This window comes from Eupeodes corollae, chromosome 1 (genome assembly GCF_945859685.1).
Source record: "Eupeodes corollae chromosome 1, idEupCoro1.1, whole genome shotgun sequence".
In the NCBI taxonomy this organism is placed as follows: domain Eukaryota; kingdom Metazoa; phylum Arthropoda; class Insecta; order Diptera; family Syrphidae; genus Eupeodes; species Eupeodes corollae.
The window spans coordinates 147,222,015-147,242,586 of record NC_079147.1 but is presented as its reverse complement, the minus strand read 5'-3'; the positions used below and the strand labels follow the sequence as shown (position 1 = coordinate 147,242,586).

Genomic DNA, 20,572 nt, shown 5'->3' with positions numbered 1-20,572 from the left:
CCATCAGCTCATGAGGCTTGGCAGTTTCATCAGCAAAGTTGGCCCTGACACTTCCTTGCGGTACACCAGATTCTATCAATTTTGGTCGTTCCTTACTCTTAAGAATAATTTCGTTATATATGATTGCTGTATTTAGTTGTACTGCCTGGAAAGGTCCCTATTTAGCTTGTACTAAAGTCTCAAGTGGCAAGCCTTGTCAAAGGCTTGAGCAATATTTAAGAATATAGTGGACTAAGTATTGTTTTTCTTCAGATGCCTTTTCCAACACATCCGTAAATCGAAGTACTTTGGTCTATCGTTGAATATTTATGTCCAAATCTGAACTGCTAGTTCGAAAATAGTCCTATTTCTTTTATCATTTTGTTGAGCCTTTTCAGAAACATTTTTTTGAAAACTTTTGCCACGATTTATATAAGCGATAATGGTCTGTAATACGTTACAATTTTTGGGTACAAAAATTACTTCTAAAACTACCTTAGTTTAATGCCTTGCGTTTATTGTATTTAAATTGATTTTTTTAAGGCTATCGAGAGCATTTCTTTCAAACTTTAACAATAACAAAAATTGTAGCTTGATGATTTTTATCAGATTACATATGTATGTTTACACATGCTTCCTACTTCTTTGTCAAAAAAACGAACGTTTCAAACGTGACAACTGCCCCAAATAAAACCTTATAAATATATTTTAAGCATGTTGAGAGATTAATAGCTTTAAGTAAAATAAATTGATTGCTTAATTTAAATAAAATGTTCAAGAAAAAGGCTCTGACAATCTATAGGGTGTTTCTTAAACGTGGAGTTTTCAATCTTTCAATACTTTTTTCCGAGTTGATCTTATTGACAGCTTTAACTTGATGTATGCTCGGATATTACATAATGAAAAGTATGATATCTGAACAACGCTCAAATTGTACAAATTTATTTTGAAAGTCAAGTCTGTTTGAAATACGAAATAAGCTAATTTTGTTTAGCGGTGAAGCTCATTTTTCGATAAATGGATACGTCAATATACAAAACAACCGTATGTCGAGAGATAACAATCCTCTAGTTTATGTTGAGACGCCGCCCGCCGTGTCGTTACGTCCTCCAAAAGTCTTTGTTTGGCAAAAAAAATCATTGGTCCACATTTTTTCAAAAATGAAGCAGCTCATAAAGTTCCAGTTGATGGGGAACGCCATAATTAATTTGTTCGTGTCTGCATTGGATGTTGATGTGGACCGCCTATAGTTTAACAAGACGGTACATGTCATGTAGGCAAATAATAAAATAAAATATATTAGGTGGCGCAACAGTCCGTTGAGAACTAGGGCCTAATGACTTACGACTCTCAACCATTCCTGTGTGCGAGTACTGTTGTCAGGGATGGAGGCGACCTACAGTTTTAAGCCGAATCCTAACGGCAAATTTAAGAAAGCACTTTTCACAACAATTCTTAAATTGTAAATTCTTCCAGCACCCGTAAAAAATGTTAGATGGCATAGTTAGGGATCGAACCCAAGAACTCTGGAATGATAGTCCAACGAACAAACCATCATGCAGCTATACAAAAATCAATTAAATAGTATTCCTATGGCCGCAAATATTTAACACCGCTGGAACTTTTTTGTGTTGGTTTATGTAAAGTCCCTTGTCCATGCAGATAAGCCCGAGGTTATTGACGCTTTGGAAGAGAATATTCGGCACGTTATTGCTTGCTTACATACAACAACGTCTAAATAATACCCGTGTTTTTTTGGCATTCTATAAATAGTATAGTAGAAAATTCCCAAGAAAACGCATCCGCAGTAAAAACTGAAAGAATATCTGTCAGATTAATAACAAAAAAAACACACAAGTAGAAGAAAGTTTTGTGAAAATCAAAAGTTAAAATAAACTTCAGTAAAAAAAAACTAACTAAAACTAATAGAATGGGCAATTTTCAAGAAGAAATGGTAAGAAAACATCTGGAAATTGATATTGTATAAAAATAAACGGTGGTTTTTTAAGAGCTTGAGAACTTTAAAAAAAAAAAACGCATAAAATTTGCAAAATCTCATCGATTCTTTATTTGAAACGTTAGATTGGTCCATGACATTTACTTTTTGAAGATAATTTCATTTAAATGTTGACCGCGGCTGCGTCTTAGGTGGTCCATTCGGAAAGTCCAATTTTGGGTAACTTTTTCGAGCATTTCGGCCGGAATAGCCCGAATTTCTTCGGAAATGTTGTCTTCCAAAGCTGGAATAGTTGCTGGCTTATTTGTGTAGACTTAAGACTTGACGTAGCCCCACAAAAAATAGTCTAAAGGCGTCAAATCGCATGATCTTGGTGGCCAACCTACCGGTCCATTCCTTGAGACGAATTGTTCTCCGAAGTTTTCCCTCAAAATGGCCATAGAATCGCGAGCTGTGTGGCATGTAGCGCCATCTTGTTGAAACCACATGTCAACCAAGTTCAGTTCTTCCATTTTTGGCAACAAAAAGTTTGTTAGCATTGAACGATAGCGATCGCCATTCACCGTAACGTTGCGTCCAACAGCATCTTTGAAAAAATACGGTCCAATGATTCCACCAGCGTACAAACCACACCAAACAGTGCATTTTTCGGGATGCATGGGCAGTTCTTGAACGGCTTCTAGTTGCTCTTCACTCCAAATGCGGCAATTTTGCTTATTTACGTAGCCATTCAACCAGAAATGAGCCTCATCGCTGAACAAAATTTGTCGATAAAAAAGCGGATTTTCTGCCAACTTTTCTAGGGCCCATTCACTGAAAATTCGACGTTGTGGCAGATCGTTCGGCTTCAGTTCTTGCACGAGCTGTATTTTATATGGTTTTACACCAAGCTCTTTGCGTAAAATCTTCCATGTGGTCGAATAACACAAACCCAATTTCTGCGAACGGCGACGAATCGACATTTCACGGTCTTCACCAACACTCTCAGAAACAGACGCAATATTCTCTTCTGTACGCACTGTACGCATTCGTGTGGTTGGTTTAATGTCCAATAAAGTAAACTGAGTGCGAAACTTGGTCACAATCGCATTAATTGTTTGCTCACTTGGTCGATTATGTAGACCATAAATCGGACGTAAAGCGCGAAACACATTTCGAACCGAACACTGATTTTGGTAATAAAATTCAATGATTTGCAAGCGTTGCTCGTTAGTAAGTCTATTCATGATGAAATGTCAAAGCATACTGAGCATCTTTCTCTTTGACACCACGTCTGAAATCCCGCGTGATCTGTCAAATACTAATGCATGAAAATCCTAACCTCAAAAAAATCACCCTTTAGTTAATTTAACAATTTCAGCTTTGACATAAACAATAACTTCAAGAAGGGGGTTTGTTCGTAGACTACTACATTAACATGTGGTGTTGCAATGAGCTTGATTTCCTGACAAAAATCAAGTACAAATTTGTGAAGTAAAACCTGTTTGGAGGCGTTGGTTTTACAGATAAAGCATTATGGTCTGTTTATTTGCATGTTTGTGTAAAAAAAATATAGTTTTTTTAATGAAATTAAACAAAAAAATTACACATGGAGCAGTTTCAGTTCTTCATTGTTAAAAACGAATCAAATTATCTAACTTGCACTTCAAAAGATAATCGAAACACAACTTGCATTTTTAAAAGTGCTGTCAAACCCAGTTAGTCCATTTTCATTAACAAAACTAAATAATATCAACAGGAACAGCTTGATTTGTTCCCCAATGGAAAACACATGATTTCAAACGTACAACTACTTAACGAACACAGCCATCAAGATACAAATGCAATATCAATGCCAACATTTGAGAACGAAATCACACAATATCCATTCGAGACTCGTACAAATGTCAAAAACCCATCCGTAGTAAGATTCTACTTTAACTTTTATCGGTAGTATCCATACTGCGGATATTTTTTTTGTTATTCGCGTAAAATTAAAATATTGATAGATTTTCCAACAAACCACGGGTAAAAATCTAACATTTGTGCACGGGTACTGCCTCTTGCGAGGAATTGAAAAAACTTCAAGAGTAATTCTCGTCATGAAAAGTGCTTTCTCAAATTAGCGGGTTTAAACTGAGGATCCCCTTTATCTCTGACAACATTACTCGCACACAGGAATCGTTGAGAGCTGTATATCACTAGGCCTTGGTTCTCCAAAGACTGCTGCGCCACTTAATTTATTTATTTATAAAATACACCTACAAATAAGCCTGGACTTGAATATTAATATCTCATAACTCCATTATGTTCCCCTCTTTTGACGGTTATCCTTAGCTGTTATTGGGAAGGTTCGGACGGTTTCTGTTATCTGATTGGCCAGCTGCCAAAAAAATCGAAGGCAGCTCACCTTCCGATTAAGGTAACTTTATTGGAAAGTTAACTGAAAGAAAAGAAAAATCTCCCTTAATATCAAGACAAGTTTAATTATGTCAAATATCAGCTGACCATGTTTTTCTATTCAATTGAAAGCTGAACTTTATAACTCTGTAATTTAATTGTTTATTGCAGAATTTATTTAAAGTCATAGTGTCATAGTGGAAAAGTAATAAGGACATTTTCTTTAAATAAAAAACACAACTCATGATGGACTTGTAACCTTTGTAATGAATACTTTCTGCAAGTATAGCATAGTCAAGTAAGGTTCCAAGTTTAAAATTAATGACATCTAAAAAGTTAAGTATCTGCCTTCATCTAATTTTGACTCCAAAAAAGAGGCTGGGATGCGACCCACACTGATAACTTCCCATCCCGTCTGTCGATTTGTCTTGCTTAAAAGTTTGTCTTTATGTACTCGTATCAATTTTTACCAAATTTGCGTACTCTTTTTGTAGATTTTATTTTTTATATGAAAAAACGGACTGTTGGATTTTTATATTGAAATTACTGAATATCGAAAACAATATTTTCTGTGAAATAAAATAAGTTTCAAGCCAATATTTTTAAGTTTTGAAAAGCTATTTGAGCCGAAAGTAAATTTTTACCAAGTTTTAGTATTGTTTTTTTTTAGAGTTTTATTTTTGGTAAAAAAACTGTCAATTCGAATTTTTTAAAAATTTTACCAAATGTTGAAAACAATATTTCTTATAAGATAAAATTAGTTTGAAGCCAATATTTAAAATTTTTGAAGAGATATTTGAGTCGAAAATCAATTTTTACCAACTTTTATACATTTTTTTCAGGTTTTTATTTTTTGTAAAAAAAACTGTCAATTCGATTTTTCTCAAAATTTGTCTTAGTGTTGAAAGCAATATTTCTTATAAGAAAAAATTAGTTAGAACCTAATATCTCAAAATTTTTAAAAGATATTTGAGTCGAAAATCATTTTTTACGAACTTTTGTTAATTTTTTTTTCGGTTTTTAATTTTTTTTACAAAAACTGTCAAATCGATTTTTTTCAAACTTTAACTGAATGTTGAAAACAAGATGTTTTGAAAGATAAAAGTAAATGAAACCAATATCTTAAAGTTTTAAAAAGATATTTGAGTCGAAAATCAATTTTTACCAACTTTTATAAATTTTTTGTTTAGGTTTTTATTTTTTGTAAAAAAACTGTCAATTCGATTTTTTTCAAACTTTAATTGTATGTTGACAACAAAGTTTTTTGAAAGATAAAAGTAAATTTAAGCCAATATCTCAAAGTTTTGAAAAGATATTTGAGTCGAAAATCAATTTTTACAACTTTTATAATTTTTTTTTTTAGGTTTTTATTTTATGTAAAAAAACTGTCAATTCTATTTTTTTCAAACTTTAACTGAATGTTGACAACAAAGTTTTTTGAAAGATAAAAGTAAATTAAAGCCAATATCTCAAAGTTTTGAAAAGATATTCGAGTCGAAAATCAATTTTTACCAACTTTTATAAATTTTTTTTTTAGGTTTTTATTTTTTGTAAAAAAAACTGTCAATTCGATTTTTCTCAAAATTTTTCAAAATGTTGAAAACAATATTTCTCATAAGATAAAATAAAATTGAAGCCTTAATTTCAAGTTTTTGAAAAGATATTTGAATCGATATTCAATTTTTACGAACTTTGAGTAATGTTTTTTTTTAGATTTTTATTTTTTATAAAAAAACTGTCAATTAGCTTTTTCTCAAAATTTTATCAGATGTCAAAAACATTATTCTTCGTTGCACAAAATTGTTTTAGAGATAAAATCATATTTCGGTCGTAAAATTTTGGAGGTGACAAATTTTTTTTTTCAGTTTTATTGATTTAAAAAAAAACCGTTATATTGATTTTTTTCAAAAAATAAACCTGTTTGGTATCACGTTACAATCTATTATATAAAATTTAATTCAAGTCTCTAGCGTTTTTGGTTCGTAAGATATTTAGGGTTAACCAAAATTTTCACCATTTTTTCAAACTGCTATAGTAAAAAAACCACATACGCAATTTTCTTGAGAGCCCTTTCTGCATCTTTCTGCCTTATTATCTGTATAACAAAATTTATTTGAAGTCGATATCTCTTCTGGTTCTTGAGCTATGGACAACGAAAAAAACGTCGCGAACGTACGGACGTACGGACGTACGGACGTACAAACGTACGTACACACGCACGCACAGACATCTTTCTAAAAATCTTTTATTTCGACTCTAGGGACCTTGAAACGTCGAGAAATGTCAAAATTTTCAATTTGACAAATCGAACCCATTACAATAACTTCCTATGGGAAGTTAACAATGCAGTTGACTGCAAATGAAGTCCCTAATGTCGTCTGAAATTATTCTCAAATTTAAAGCCCTCCCTTAAAAAGTTATTATTATCTGCCTTAAATTTAGCTCCTTTAAGTTTTCCTATTGTTATAGTTTTGTATATAGAAACTAGTAGTGAAATTAAATTTCGAATTTAAATCATAAATGTGCCTATACTCTAAAAGAACATATATATTTGACCCGTAGGACCTACAAAAGACATTATAATAGCTCAAAATACTTCCTTTGTTGTGAAGATCTCATTGAATTGCCATTAAAATACTTTGTTTCCATTTTACTATAGTATCCTTTTTGTTTTTCAATTGAAAAGGAAAACTTTCTTTGAACAAAGATTGAAAATAGTTTAAAAACTTTAAAAGGTTATACCCAATTGTTTTTCATTAAAAATGTTTATTTCTCATTAAGGCGAAATTTTCGTTTTCGTTAAATAAAATGGTATTCAAGAATTTCCTTTGATGGCTTCAAAAGACAAAAGTTGTTGTCTTTCTTTAAGAGGTTTAAACTTTTATAAGTACCATAGATATACATAGGTACCTACACAAAAGCCATATCCATTTACAAATTAAGGAAATCTCAAATCTTTTCCTACTTTCTTCCGCCTCCGCCACGCCATTGTTATGGCAGTTATTGTTATATTATTTAAAACGTTTAAAGGAGCTCAAAAGATGACAGAATGCAAATGAGATTAAATCATAAACTTTTATATTCTTTTTCTTATTTTAGATCAAAAGCATCGCTGCAGCTAAATACAATTACACATTCCGTGACAACGAACCACTTTCAACATTCGTGACGTCATTTTACGATGGAGTATTACTTTATGCACATGCTCTAAACGAAAGCATTCGAGAGGATCCGAGCGTCCTGTTGCGTCCCATTAATGGTACGGATATGGTTCGTCGCATGTGGAATCGTAGTTTTCCTGGTATAACTGGGAATGTGACAATCGATTCGAATGGTGACCGCATTTCAGGATATTCACTGCTCGATATGAATCCTGTGACGGGACGATTTGAAATAGTTGCTCATTTTATGTACAATCGATTGGAGTTTGTCGAGGGGAAGGTGATTCATTGGGCAGCCGACCGATTGGAACCACCACCAGATAAGCCGGAATGTGGCTATGATGGTTCATTGTGTCCTGATAATTGTAAGTGATGGTGTTGTAATATATACACCCTATTGTTTTTAAACTGCTAATGGATTATTCTCTATAGCTCTTCCAGGATACGCCATTCTGTCCACGGTACTTGGTTTCCTGGTGCTTATAATGATTGTTTTCTTTGTTTTGGGCTATCGACATTATAAATCCGAGGCTGAGATTAACTCCATGACATGGCGGGTTTCCATTGATGATGTCTTGTGGCACGAGTCGGGTGGCCGGTGTTTTCGTGGATCATTTCATTCGTTGGTCAAGCAGAACAGCCAAATGACACTCATGTCCGAGGACATGGGTTCCTTGTGTGGTGATCGTCAGATATTTATTCCAGTTGGAACTTACAAGGGCTGTCGAGTAGCCATAAAGAGAATTGATGGAATGACTGAGAATCTAAGTCGTTCTTTGATGTTGGAACTGAAAAGGATGAAGGATTTACAACACGACCATTTGGTGAAGTTTTTCGGTGCTTGTTTGGATCCAAGGAGAAGTTTCATCTTGACCGAATATGCTCCGAAGGGTTCACTGCGAGATATTCTCGAAGACGACCAGCAATACCAATTAGACCTAATGTTTAAAATGTCCCTGATGCATGACATCATAAGAGGAATGCATTTTCTGCATAGTTCCGATATAAAATCCCATGGAAATCTAAAGTCATCGAATTGTGTGGTGGACTCGAGATTTGTGTTGAAAATCACAGATTTTGGATTGCATTCATTGATGAGGAAACCAATTGACAATGATGAGGAAAACTGTAACCATTACGCTTATTGGAGTAGTAAGTTTATATCTATAGCTGTGGAAAAAGTTTAGTTATATTTTCTTTTTATTTACTTTTTGTTACTCTCAGATCTTTTATGGACTGCTCCAGAATTATTGAGATTAGAAAAAAGACCACCTGAAGGCACTCAAAAAGGAGATGTTTACTCATTTGGTATTATAGTACACGAGATTACAACCAGACAAGGGCCTTTCTATCTCGGGGAGATGGCAGATAAATCACCTCAAGGTAAGTTTGACACATGATTGAGATTTTTTGTATTTTGTAAAGAAACTATTTCATCCGTCAATTGCAAAAGGGTTATAGCCTGGAGGTAGAACTTTTCATCGGAATTTTCAACTGCGGTGGGGATAAAGAATCAAAAAGTTTATGTTATGCAACCAGTTTGACATCTCTTTTATGAGAGGAAGGGGGCGTAATGGTTGGAAATAATTAATTCAAAGTGTTAAACAAAAGGAGGGAGTGAATTCGTATATTTTTAAACTCCTTTGTCGGAAGATATAAAGAACACTTGTTTCATTTTTGTTTAAATGTACATGTTTTGTATTGTTGTTAGAAAATGGAAACTATAGAAATTTAAATCCTTAAAATCAAAGTACACTGTACTGGAAAGTTTCCCCATTTTGTAAGTTAGATTCTTAAGTTGCATATCCTTATGCCTCTTTTTATAAGAACCACCAAATATTGAACCATTCCAAGGGGTTTTGAAAAACGTTAATTTGTAATTAGGAGAATATTTTAAAGGAGACACTGATGCAAATAGGTTTTTAATGTTTGAATATCATAATGCAAAATCAAGAGAAATGTTTACTATTTTGTACATTGAACGTAACCAATTAAGAGACTATTTAAAAAAATGTTTACTCAGTGTGAGTAAAACAATTGATACAAATGTTTTATTTTTGATCTACTATTAAACTTAACTTAAAACTTTTTCACTAAGAGTATTTTATTAAGAGTTGGATACATACCTCTAAAAGTAAATGGTTTTCCAACAAGGAGTTTCATTTTGATATTGGAAAACCAGGGGTGGAATTGGCTAAGTTGAGTTTTTATAAATGAAAGTCGAAATAGAAAAATTTGTTATGTGTAAGGTAATAGTCAAAGTGATAGCTAAAAGGCTGTCGCAACAAGCAACATAAAGTACTTCATTTGCAGCCAACTGAATTCTTTAAACATACATTTTGACCAATGCAACTAGTTAGTTTTTTAAACTCGGAACTTTACTTCACTAACCTATAACTTCAGTTGATCGTGTGAATACTACCATATACATAATTTTCTACAAAACACTCCTCAGGCAAGCTATAATTCCACCTCCACAGTTGTGCCGAAAATAAATAAATCATAGAGTAACAAAGTTCAGCTTTCAGTTCAATTACAAATTTTGATTAACCCTTAAATATTAATAAAAGTAAATAAAATAAATATTAAAAATGTAAAAAGAACTTTTATTTAATAAAATACGTTGGAATAAAAAACAGGGTGCCTGGCACCCAGGGTAGGAAATGTCCTCTCCAAATACGGGTATAGTTCTAGGGTTAACTGTCATTTTGACAAAAGTGGAATTAATTTGACTTTTTTCTTGAGATTTTTCTTGACTAATTTTCCAGTCAACTTTCCAATAAATTTTCCTTAGTTCGAAGGCAGCTGACCAATGGGATAATAGAAACTTGCCTTAAGTTCAAGTTTTGTGTATCGTTTGAACATGCCCAATATTTTTCAATTCCGACTAGAAATAAAATTCACGACTGGCTGGCACGAATTTGCTTCTGTATCGAAATAGTCTGTTTAAAAATAGCACCTGCATTTAAAGAATCAAAAAAAGGCTAGGATGCGAAACACACTGATAACTTCCCATCTTGTCTGTCTATTTGTCTTGCTTAAAAGGTTTGTTGGTTTTCGGGTTTTGTTAAAAAAGTTGTTAATTGAATTATTCTTATAAATTTTAAAATTACCAACAATATTGTTCATATAAAGAAATAGTTCAGTTTGAAAATTTAGTTTTGTTAAATAGATTTGTCGAACAATTTAGTTTATATCAAGAACCGAACATAAATGTTTACTAAATTTGCGTACTATTTTTTGTAGATTTTATATTTTTATAAAAAAACTGACTGTTGGATTTTTATAAAAAAAAAAACTAGTGAATATCGAAAACAATATTTTCTGTGAAATAAATCAAGTTCGAAGGCAATATTTTTAATTTTTAAAAGCTTTTTAAGTCCTAAGTACATTTTTACCAAGTTCTAGTATTGTATTTTTTGTTAGATTTTTATTCTTTGTAAAAGAAAGATTTTCCTCAAAATTTTACTGAGTGTTGATAAGAATATTTTTTAAAAGATAAAAAGTTTAAAGCCAATATCTCAAAGTTTTGAAGAGATATTTGAGTCGAAAATCAATTTTTACCAACTTTTGTTAAATTTTCTTTTAAGTTTTTATTTTTTGTAAAAAAAACTGTCAATTCGATTTTTCTCAAAATGTTACTGAATGTTGACAACAATTTTTTTTAAAAGGTAAAAGTAGTTAAAAGCTAATATTTCAAAGTTTCAGAAAGATATTTGAATCGAGATTTTTACCACCTTTTATTAATTTTTTTGTTTAGATTTTAATTTTTTGTATAAAAACTGTCAATTCGATTTTTCTCAAAATATTTCCAAATATTAAAAACAATATTTCTTATAAATTAAAATTAATAAGAAGCCATAGTGTCAAGTTTTTGATAAGATATTTGAGTCGAAAATCAATTTCACCAACTTTTAAGTTTCTATTTTTGTAAAAAAGCTGTCAATTCGATTATTCTCAAAATTTCACCAGATGTTAAAAACGTTATATTTCGTTGTACAAAATTGTTTTATAGATAAAATCAATTTGTATTTTCAAAATTTTCGAGGTGACCAATTTTTTTCAGTTTTTTTTTTAATTTAATGGCCAAGAATTTATCTTTATTGTAAGGGTTTGCCATTATGTTTTAAAAATTATTTCGTGCAAGTAGCTGCCGGGACTGTTTCGAATAAAATCAAGCCGAGAGGCCCAATTTTCGATAACTTTCGTCAGCAATTGGAGTCTTGTCTCAGCAATAACGTGACGAATATTTTTTTCCAATGCATCAATAGTCTAGGGCTTATCTGCGTTGACAAGCGGCTTCACATATCATACACGAAAAAGTCATTAACTAACTTTATAGTCGGCTTAATTTTTGAACAAATATGAACCAATTTCATTCCCTCTGCCTATAGAGCACACCAAATAATGATTTTCTCAGGATGTAATGGCACGGCGGCGTTACAACAATGGATGATCGCTCCAAATTTTACTATTTTCTTGTTAACGTACCCCTTAAACCAAAAATAAGCTCCTCGTGCCATGTAGTTTTGAGCCCATTCATCAAACATGCAACGAGCTTGTTGATCGTTCGGCCAAGTATAAATTAGTGACAGCTGTCAAAAAGATTACGATTTATTTAAATTGACTGCAGATATGAGGATAAATCTATTAAATTCTCGTGTTCGAAATTTGGAACCAATGCAATGCCCTATAGTGCCAATATTTCGTAACAAAAGGAGTTTATTTAGAAATATAGAACTTTGAAATGAATTTAGATGATTTTTCAAATTGGCATTAAATTTACTTTACTCGAAAGATAATCTTCTGATATTATATTTTAAAAATAATTTCTGACACATGAATCTGCCAAAGTTGCTCGAACGTAGTCAAATCCGGAAGTCAATTTTCGATGGCATTTTCCAACATTTGAGACCGTAAAAACGAATATCGTCGTAGAGCAGCGACTTTACATTTCCTTATAGAAAATAGTCTCAGAAGTCCGTACCCTTAAACTAAGAGGTTATAAAAATATACATAACTTTGATACAAAAAATTGTTGCATGAGCTGTGCGACATTTTACGTGGTTTTGTTATTCAATTGATAAACGAAAAAGTCAGTAATCATGCCTCTAGAGCGGTCACTATTGTTTATAACGTTCTGATCGAATTTACGCCTTGCTTAACAGCTGATAAAAAAAACTGCTGTGAGCAGTGACGCGTTAAGGATGAAGAGGCTTTTCAAAAATAGTTTTCTGACGTTAAAATAAGCAATGAAGACTTAAGAGGAACTGAAAATCCGAATGATTTTGATACATTTAAATACTTATTAGCAACCGGCTTTAATTTCTGGCTGTACTTTAAAAGTTTATGACAGCCTGCACAATGTTCACAATAAATAGCGGCTTATTGCGGCTTTACTCGCATACTTTATTTTAAAACAAATTTAATTAGCATAATAAGGGTTAGTTGTACCAGTGGCATGATGGTTAGTGCGTTGGACTCCAACGTTGTACTAAGACCGACGGAAGCAATCGACATTTACACCACACTCTTCAACAATGCACTGCATAATGCATATTATCCAGTGCATTGGAAGACCGCTGTGGTTCATCCTCTCCCGAAAAAGGGAAAGGACAACTCCAACCCATCAAATCTTCGGTCGATAAGTCTTCTTCCGAGCATCAGCAAAGTTTTCGAAAAAATCATTAATAGGGCTCTGACTAAGTGGGCTGCGGACAAGAAAATAATTCCGGATAAACAGTTCGGGTTCAAGGCGGGTCATGACACAATTCATGCTGCGTCTAAACTCGTTTCTGATATCCAATGGAATAAATCAAAACAACAATGCACAGGTGCTGTTCTGGTTGATTTGGAAAAGGCCTTTGACACCGTATGGTTAGAGGGTCTTTACCTAAAACTGAGCAGGCTTGGCATAAGCAAGCCATTGTTGTATATACTTTATGATATGCTTAACGGTAGAAAGTTTGTTGGCAAAAGTGGCAATGTAACTTCTACCACAACATTCTCAATTAAAAATGGTCTTCAACAGGGAGCGGTGAATTCGCCGATTCTCTTCAGCATTTACACCAGCGATCTGATAGGTAGTCTTACAAAGGCAATTGCGTACGCCGACGATCTAATTGCGTACAGAACGGCCCGAAAGGTTGAGGTTATTAGAATTGTCTTGCAGCGTGATTTCGACAAGATTCAGCGATATTGCGACGAATGGAAACTGAAAATAAATGTCCAGAAGTCGGAGACAATTCTGTTCCGGACTCCGTTGGCTAGGGCCACGAGGGATACGTGTAAGAATTGGCGCAAGATGGTCATCGTTGATCTTCACGGGCAGCCATTAAGAGTAGTGAAGTACCTCGGTATCTGGTTAGATCAGTATTTATATTTCGACAGACATATAAATGCTGCTCTGACCAGGGCCAGAGGAGCCTTCGCTCTGACGAAACGGCTGTTTTTTAGCAGTCGGCTCGACCCCAGAGTGAAGGTAATTTGCTACATGGCCCTCATACGGCCAATGATCGTTTATGGTTGTCCTGTGTGGTTCAACGTTGCCCCTTCCCAGATGGAGAAGTTTCGGGTGTTCGAACGGCAGTGTTTACGACGCTGTACCGGCTTATATCGAATATAGCCGAATCTTCTTATGTGCATTACTATTCAAACGAGGTCCTATACAACGGGGCTCGAATCAACAGAATTGACAATTTCGTGATAAAACTCGTTCGAGGTCACATTGCAAGAGCTATGTCTTCGACCAACAATTTAATTTTCGGGGCGTTCTATCCGAACGACGAGTATTTTGAAGGTGCACGCTTGAGCGGCCTCATTCCACCAGAGGCATTCCTCTTTTTAGACAAATGCGGTCTGATACAGGATAGATTGGCAGTTCCGTTAATCTACCACGTCAGACGAAGAACCGTGGATAGGCGACTCCTGTACAATCAGGACGTCATGGCACAAGGCGGAGCAGAGCTCCTTCGGTTCAGTAGGGCTGTGTCCGAACGGGACCGAACTGATAGGGTGAAGCAGGAGGACCAGTTTTGGTGGCTTTAATCGGCACTTGATAGTGGGTAGTCGGGATGGGGTTTTAAGCCTTGGCCGGCTTACATACTTTTAGGGTTTAGTTTTAAGTAGAATAGTCATGGTGGCACAAAAAAAATACAAAAAAAAATAATAAAAAACTAAAGAAATTAAAAAAAAAAAACTAAAAAAAGCATGGAATATAAAAAACAAAAAAAAAATTAAAAAACGTACAAAAAAGACAAAAAACGTTAGATTTGCTGCTGTGGTTGTTCTAGTTTTAAGTAGTTTATAGGTAGTTTAAGTTAGATTTAAGTTTTAACTTTAAGTAGTTTGTAAGTAAAAATAAATAAAAAAAGGATATTGATATTAGTTTTTTGTTAAAATTTTCTAATAAATACAAAAATAAATGAAATGAAATTTAAATGAAGTAAAATAGATCTTAGGGCCGAAAGGCATTAGTTTAAAGTGTTATAGTTTAGCTTAGAGTGTCCATATGGGACCATTAAGTTAGTTGTAAGTTATGGATAATTAGGCTAGTTTTATGAATTTTTGTCTAGCTTTAAGATAGGTTTAAGATTGAATAAATAAAAATGAATTTGAAAAAAAAAAAAAGAGCGTTGGACTGTCAGGCCAGAGGTCTTGCTGTTGGGTTCAATCCCTGCCTATGCGATCTAAAGTTTTTTTTTCAAGGGTACTGCCTCTTGTGAGGAATTGACAAATTCTCCAAGAGTAATTCTTGTCATGAAATAGTGTTTTCTCAAATTAGCCGTTCGGATTCGGCATATAAACTGTAGGTCCAATCCATCCCTGCAATTACTCGCACACAGGAATGGTTGAGAGTTGTAAGTCGCTAGGCCCTAGATAGAAAAGATAGGCGTATGTTGTTACCGTTCTTCTATAAGTATTAAAAGGGAACCATTTCTCAGATGTCTCCGCAGCGCACGCAATAGAAGATTTCAAAGAGTAACATTCTTAATTGGTTCACCGCTCGTATCAGTCTTAGCGCAATGTTATGTAGCCTATTACCTTTTTCAATAAATAGGCTATCTAACATGAAAAGAATTTTTTAAATCGGACAAGTAGTTCCTGAGAGTAGCACATTTAAACAAACAAACAAACAGGTTCCGCCTTATGAAAATTAATCCTGTGAATGTACATTGCTTACGAATTTTATTTCTTAAAAAAAAAAATTATAGTTATTAATGTCAATGATTTTAAATCTTTCCCACTTTTTGTATTTTTAGAAATTATCCAATTGGTGAAAGCACATCCCAGTGAATTTTCAAAACCATTTAGACCTCATATATCGGACAACAAACATGAAGACATGAATAATCTTATGGTTCGATGCTGGCAGGAAGATCCTTATGAGCGACCAGACTTTGGTGCGCTTAAATCAACTATACGAAAAATTAATAAGTAAATTGAAATTTACGTTTTCTTCAGAACATTCTCTTTATTGCTTTATTTGTTTTAATTGTTTTATATAGGGACAACGAAACAGGAAACATAGTCGATAACCTATTGAAGCGTATGGAACAATATGCTAATAACTTGGAAGAGCTTGTAGACGAACGCACCAAAGATTACCACGAAGAGAAGAAGAAATGTGAAAAACTTCTCTATCAACTTCTGCCACAAAGTGTTGCCGCTCAGTTGATAAGCGGACAACCAGTTGTAGCAGAAACATTCGACCAGGTTACCATTTACTTTAGTGATATCGTTGGCTTTACGGCCATATCAGCTGAGAGCACACCTATGCAAGTGGTCCAATTTCTCAATGATCTCTATACCTGCTTTGACTCGATTGTCGAGAACTTCGATGTCTACAAAGTGGAAACTATCGGTGATGCTTATATGGTAGTTTCGGGATTGCCGCTGCGAAATGGTAATCAGCATTCAAGAGAAATAGCTCGTCTTGCACTGGCTCTGTTGGATGAGGTGCATAAATTTCGAATCCATCATCGGCCGGATGATAGACTACGACTTCGTATTGGTCTTCATACAGGAGCCTGCGTTGCAGGAGTGGTAGGCCTTAAAATGCCACGCTATTGTCTTTTTGGAGACACAGTGAACACAGCTTCCCGAATGGAGTCGAATGGGGAAGCCCTCAAAATTCACATAAGCCACACAACGAAAACCTGCCTCGATGAATTTGGCACGTTTATAACACGAGAACGTGGATTGGTTAATATGAAGGGCAAGGGTGAGATGCTAACTTATTGGCTCGAGGGTGAAGAACCATCCGATGATAGCTGTTCAGAACTCGCCCCACATAAGAAGCAATTACTTAGCAGTATTTCTAATTTCCCTCCACCTTATACATCATCATCACCGGCATCATCCCTACGTAAACATCGAAAAATGTCCTCATCCTCACCCAAGCTTAACGGCTGTGGAGCCATAGACTCAATGAAGACTGATGAACAAAATAGCTTAATAGATTTTACGCTCTTTGATAGAGGAGGAGGCGTCAATGGCAACTGTGATGACAGACTATATCCCGACCACCAAAACGGTAATACTAGTGACATAGCCCTCTGGGACATGTCCAATCCAAAGGGATTAAAACCGAAAAATTCCCACAACAGAAACAGTAGCCCTCGGAATGAGCTGTTTCACTCCTCCACGCTCTCTCCTTACTCGAATTCCAATATGATGGTGCGGCGAAACTCAACAAAAACCGCTGCGGATATTGCCAGGGCAGCAGAGCAAAGTAATCGATACAATCATCATAACAGTAGTAGCAGAACCAGTAGTAGATCTAATTTAAATTTAATCAAAGCAAGTAACAGTAATAATAGTTTAAGCCATAACAATATAGTCAAGGCGAACAATGTGAGAAATATGAAACATATATGTAATCCCAATGAGATTGAAGGCATCAAAAATGGCAGTGGTGGGACGGGCGGAGTTACTCAGCCGCTTTTAACTAAGATAAATACATGAGACGATGGATGTGTGATGTGATCTAGAGCTAAACTCAACTGTGCATATTTACGTAGTCTATAAGTTTAAAAATTAAAAATTTGAAAGATAGAAATAAAGTTTTAATTATTATTCATATAAATTTAACTCTGTATTTAGTTAGTTAAGATAAGCACACAATTTAATACTGTGTAGTTAAATGTTTGTTGAAAGTAATTTTGTAAATTAAAATCAAGACTATGTTCCTTTAACTAAAATAAAAGCTAAAATTTTGAATAATAACGAACATTTTGTAGACAAATTATTTCATTTTAAACTGCAACATAACGAATATGTTCCACCGGAAAAGGATATTAATATATGTTTCGATTTCGACGTGGGAATAGTGAGGACACGAACCTAATTTCGTTTAGTTTAATTTCGATATTCGATGTTTTATGCAACGTTTTTAGATCTGTTGGATTTGCTTTTTTCAAAGATGCCAGAGGGAGTTTTAGAATTGAGAGTTGTCAGCAGTTTTTGTTTGCAGTGGGCAACCAAGTCTCTTTAGAATTATAATTGAGTCAGTTGTATTATCAATGTAATTGCTTGATTAACATGTATCTGATTTTTAAGAAAATAAGGGAATGATATTTATGAAATTAGTATCTGTGAGATAGAGAGAAGTGTCCAAAGTTCAGAAGGTATTAATTTCAATATTAAAGGAAATTAGAGAAATGCATGAGTCAAGATTATAGTTAAAACTAAAATGTTCATTTTTATTATAGCATATTCGTCTACATCAGTGTTGCCACAATGTTAGAACTGTTACAAAAGCTTTACATTTCTACTTTAGTTTTGGAATTATTTTATTATAGGTTACATTTTTACGTTTTGTGGCCCATTTTTTTTTCAAATAATTGTATAAATCATTGCGAAATAAAGTAGTTCAAGAGGTAAGACACGCAAAAGTACAGTTCTACTCTAACCGTCTAGAACTAAAATCGGATAGTCGTAAAATATGGAACAACTTCCGCAAGCTAGGAATAGGCAAACAAAGAAATAATTTTCCAGCTGAATTGAATATTAATGAGCTAAACAGTAAATTTATTTCTACACCTATAATACTCTAAGAGACCATGTATCTCTTAATACCATACCTCCACCTTCTACAGACACTTTGTTCAATTTCGAATGCGTGAACGCCTTATACATAGTTGAAAGTTGCATAAGTATAAAGTCCAATGCCACCGGTGCTGATGATTTGAATCCTAATTTTCATTAAAGCTATTCTTCCTTTGCTTCTACCCTATTTTACAAATGTAATAAATTCAATCCTTACGACTGGCATTTTCCCACATCAATGGAAAAAAGCAAAAATAATTCCCATCCACAAAAACTCGCTCTGCAATGAATTTAAGACCAATTTCAATACTTCCATTTCTGTCTAAGGTCTGTGAAAGGATAATGCAAAAACAATTAAGCAACTTCGTCAGTCGCAACAACTTTAAATTCGGTGTTCAATCAGGTTTTCGTTCACACCATAGCTGTATAACGGCACTAACTAGAATAATTGAAGACATAAGGACTGAACTCGATATTGATAATGTAACTTTTTTAGTCCTATTAGACTTTTCAAAAGCATTCGACATGGTGAATCACTCGATACTTCTGAATAAACTGCGTCACAGATTCAACATATCTTCAGAAGCTATTTAACTACTTTCTTTTCCTTTTTGAATGATAGAAAGCAAGCCGTTTTCTTAAATGAAAATCTCTCCGATTTTCTTCCGGTTCAACAAGGAGTTCCTCAAGGATCAATTTCGGTTCATTATAAATGAAGTATCAAAACATTTTTATGCCGATGACATTCAAATTTACAAAAGCTGTCCTTTGGGTTTAATTGACGACTGTGCTTTCACCCTGAACCAAGAAATAGAAAAGAACTGGGCGTCGTGCAATGGGTTGATTCTCAACGTAAACAAATGCAAATGCCTGGTTATATCAAGAAAAGAATTAGACTTAACATACTTTCCTTCCATATTTCTAAACTAGAACTCATTAGAATTCATAAATTCTAGTAAAAATCTAGGAGTAATCTTCAATAAAACATTGACCTGGAATGACCACATCAATGAATTAGTAGGTAAAACTTATGGAATGCTAAGAACGCTGTGAACCGCCCAAAACATCACTCCATTTAAAACCAGACTAATGCTTGCAAGACATTTTTTACAACTGCGATTCCGTCAGCAAATTAAACATAGCATTCAATAGTATCATTCGATACATCTTTGGCTAAAGAAGGTACGACCATATTTCACATTTGCAAGAGATTCTGCTTAGTATGCCTTTTAATGACTTCATGAAGCTTCGAACATTGATACTGTTTTTTAAAATCTTGAAAACACGCCAACCAGCTTATCTGTTTGAAAAAATCAGAATGTCAACATCGAATAGATCGACATCGATAATTTTGCCACGCTTTTCGTGTTTGACCCCAGAAAGGCAATTTTTCATCGCTGCATGTCGCCTCTGGAACTCACTTCAAATTCATTTGCGGGATATAAGTGATATACATATTTTCCAAAAAAGTATTAAAATCTTGTTTTCGAACAAAAGCAACTAACTTAACTTAATGAACTATCTTCTCTTCTTAACTTTAACTAACTTAACTATCTTTTCCTTCTTCTATTTCTTTTATTTATATTTTAACGTCAATTAATATTTTATTTATTTATTGTTATTTTCTTTTTTATATATAATTTAATTGTATATTATTTTTTAAAAATTTGAATTGTTATATAAAGTTAAGTCATAGGCTTTCACAAATTTATAAGATATCTATTATCTTACTGTGTAAGCGTTACAAATAAATACACTGAAACTGAATTGAAATATTTTTCTTACATTCGTAAGGCATTTTTACTATATAATTTCAAAAATTAATAATAATAAGAACAATTTTAAGACTATGAAAAAATTCTGTCAACTTTTTTCCTCATATTCTGTAGCTTTTAATTTCGTGAATGCTTGCTTGCTCACAATACCCTTATGTTATAAGTTTAAATTTGAAAATTTTAAGATATTTTTTATTTTTTAAAACTTTTTTTCAGCTGTTATTGTTGATACAACTATTTTCTGTCGTTTAACAATGCTTAAATTAGTAAGT

The 20,572-nt window shown here is 33.7% G+C and overlaps 1 protein-coding gene across 5 annotated transcripts in view; it reads left to right on the top strand.

Moving 5' to 3' along the window:
* LOC129947544 (atrial natriuretic peptide receptor 1) overlaps nucleotides 1-17,691 on the top strand; it is a 265,818-nt gene extending 248,127 nt beyond the window's left edge. For 4 of the 5 annotated variants that reach the window (XM_056058178.1, XM_056058153.1, XM_056058170.1 and 1 more), the window contains 5 exons: nucleotides 7,415-7,841; nucleotides 7,909-8,628; nucleotides 8,701-8,859; nucleotides 15,738-15,912; nucleotides 15,984-17,688. In XM_056058178.1, the coding sequence (XP_055914153.1) occupies nucleotides 7,415-7,841; nucleotides 7,909-8,628; nucleotides 8,701-8,859; nucleotides 15,738-15,912; nucleotides 15,984-17,442 (2,940 nt within the window). In that variant the 3' untranslated portion in view covers nucleotides 17,443-17,688. Of the gene's footprint in view, nucleotides 1-7,414; nucleotides 7,842-7,908; nucleotides 8,629-8,700; nucleotides 8,860-15,737; nucleotides 15,913-15,983 lie in introns of all 5 variants that reach the window. The other variant, XM_056058145.1, reaches the window with a different exon arrangement.
* The last annotated feature ends 2,881 nt before the right edge of the window (nucleotides 17,692-20,572 follow it).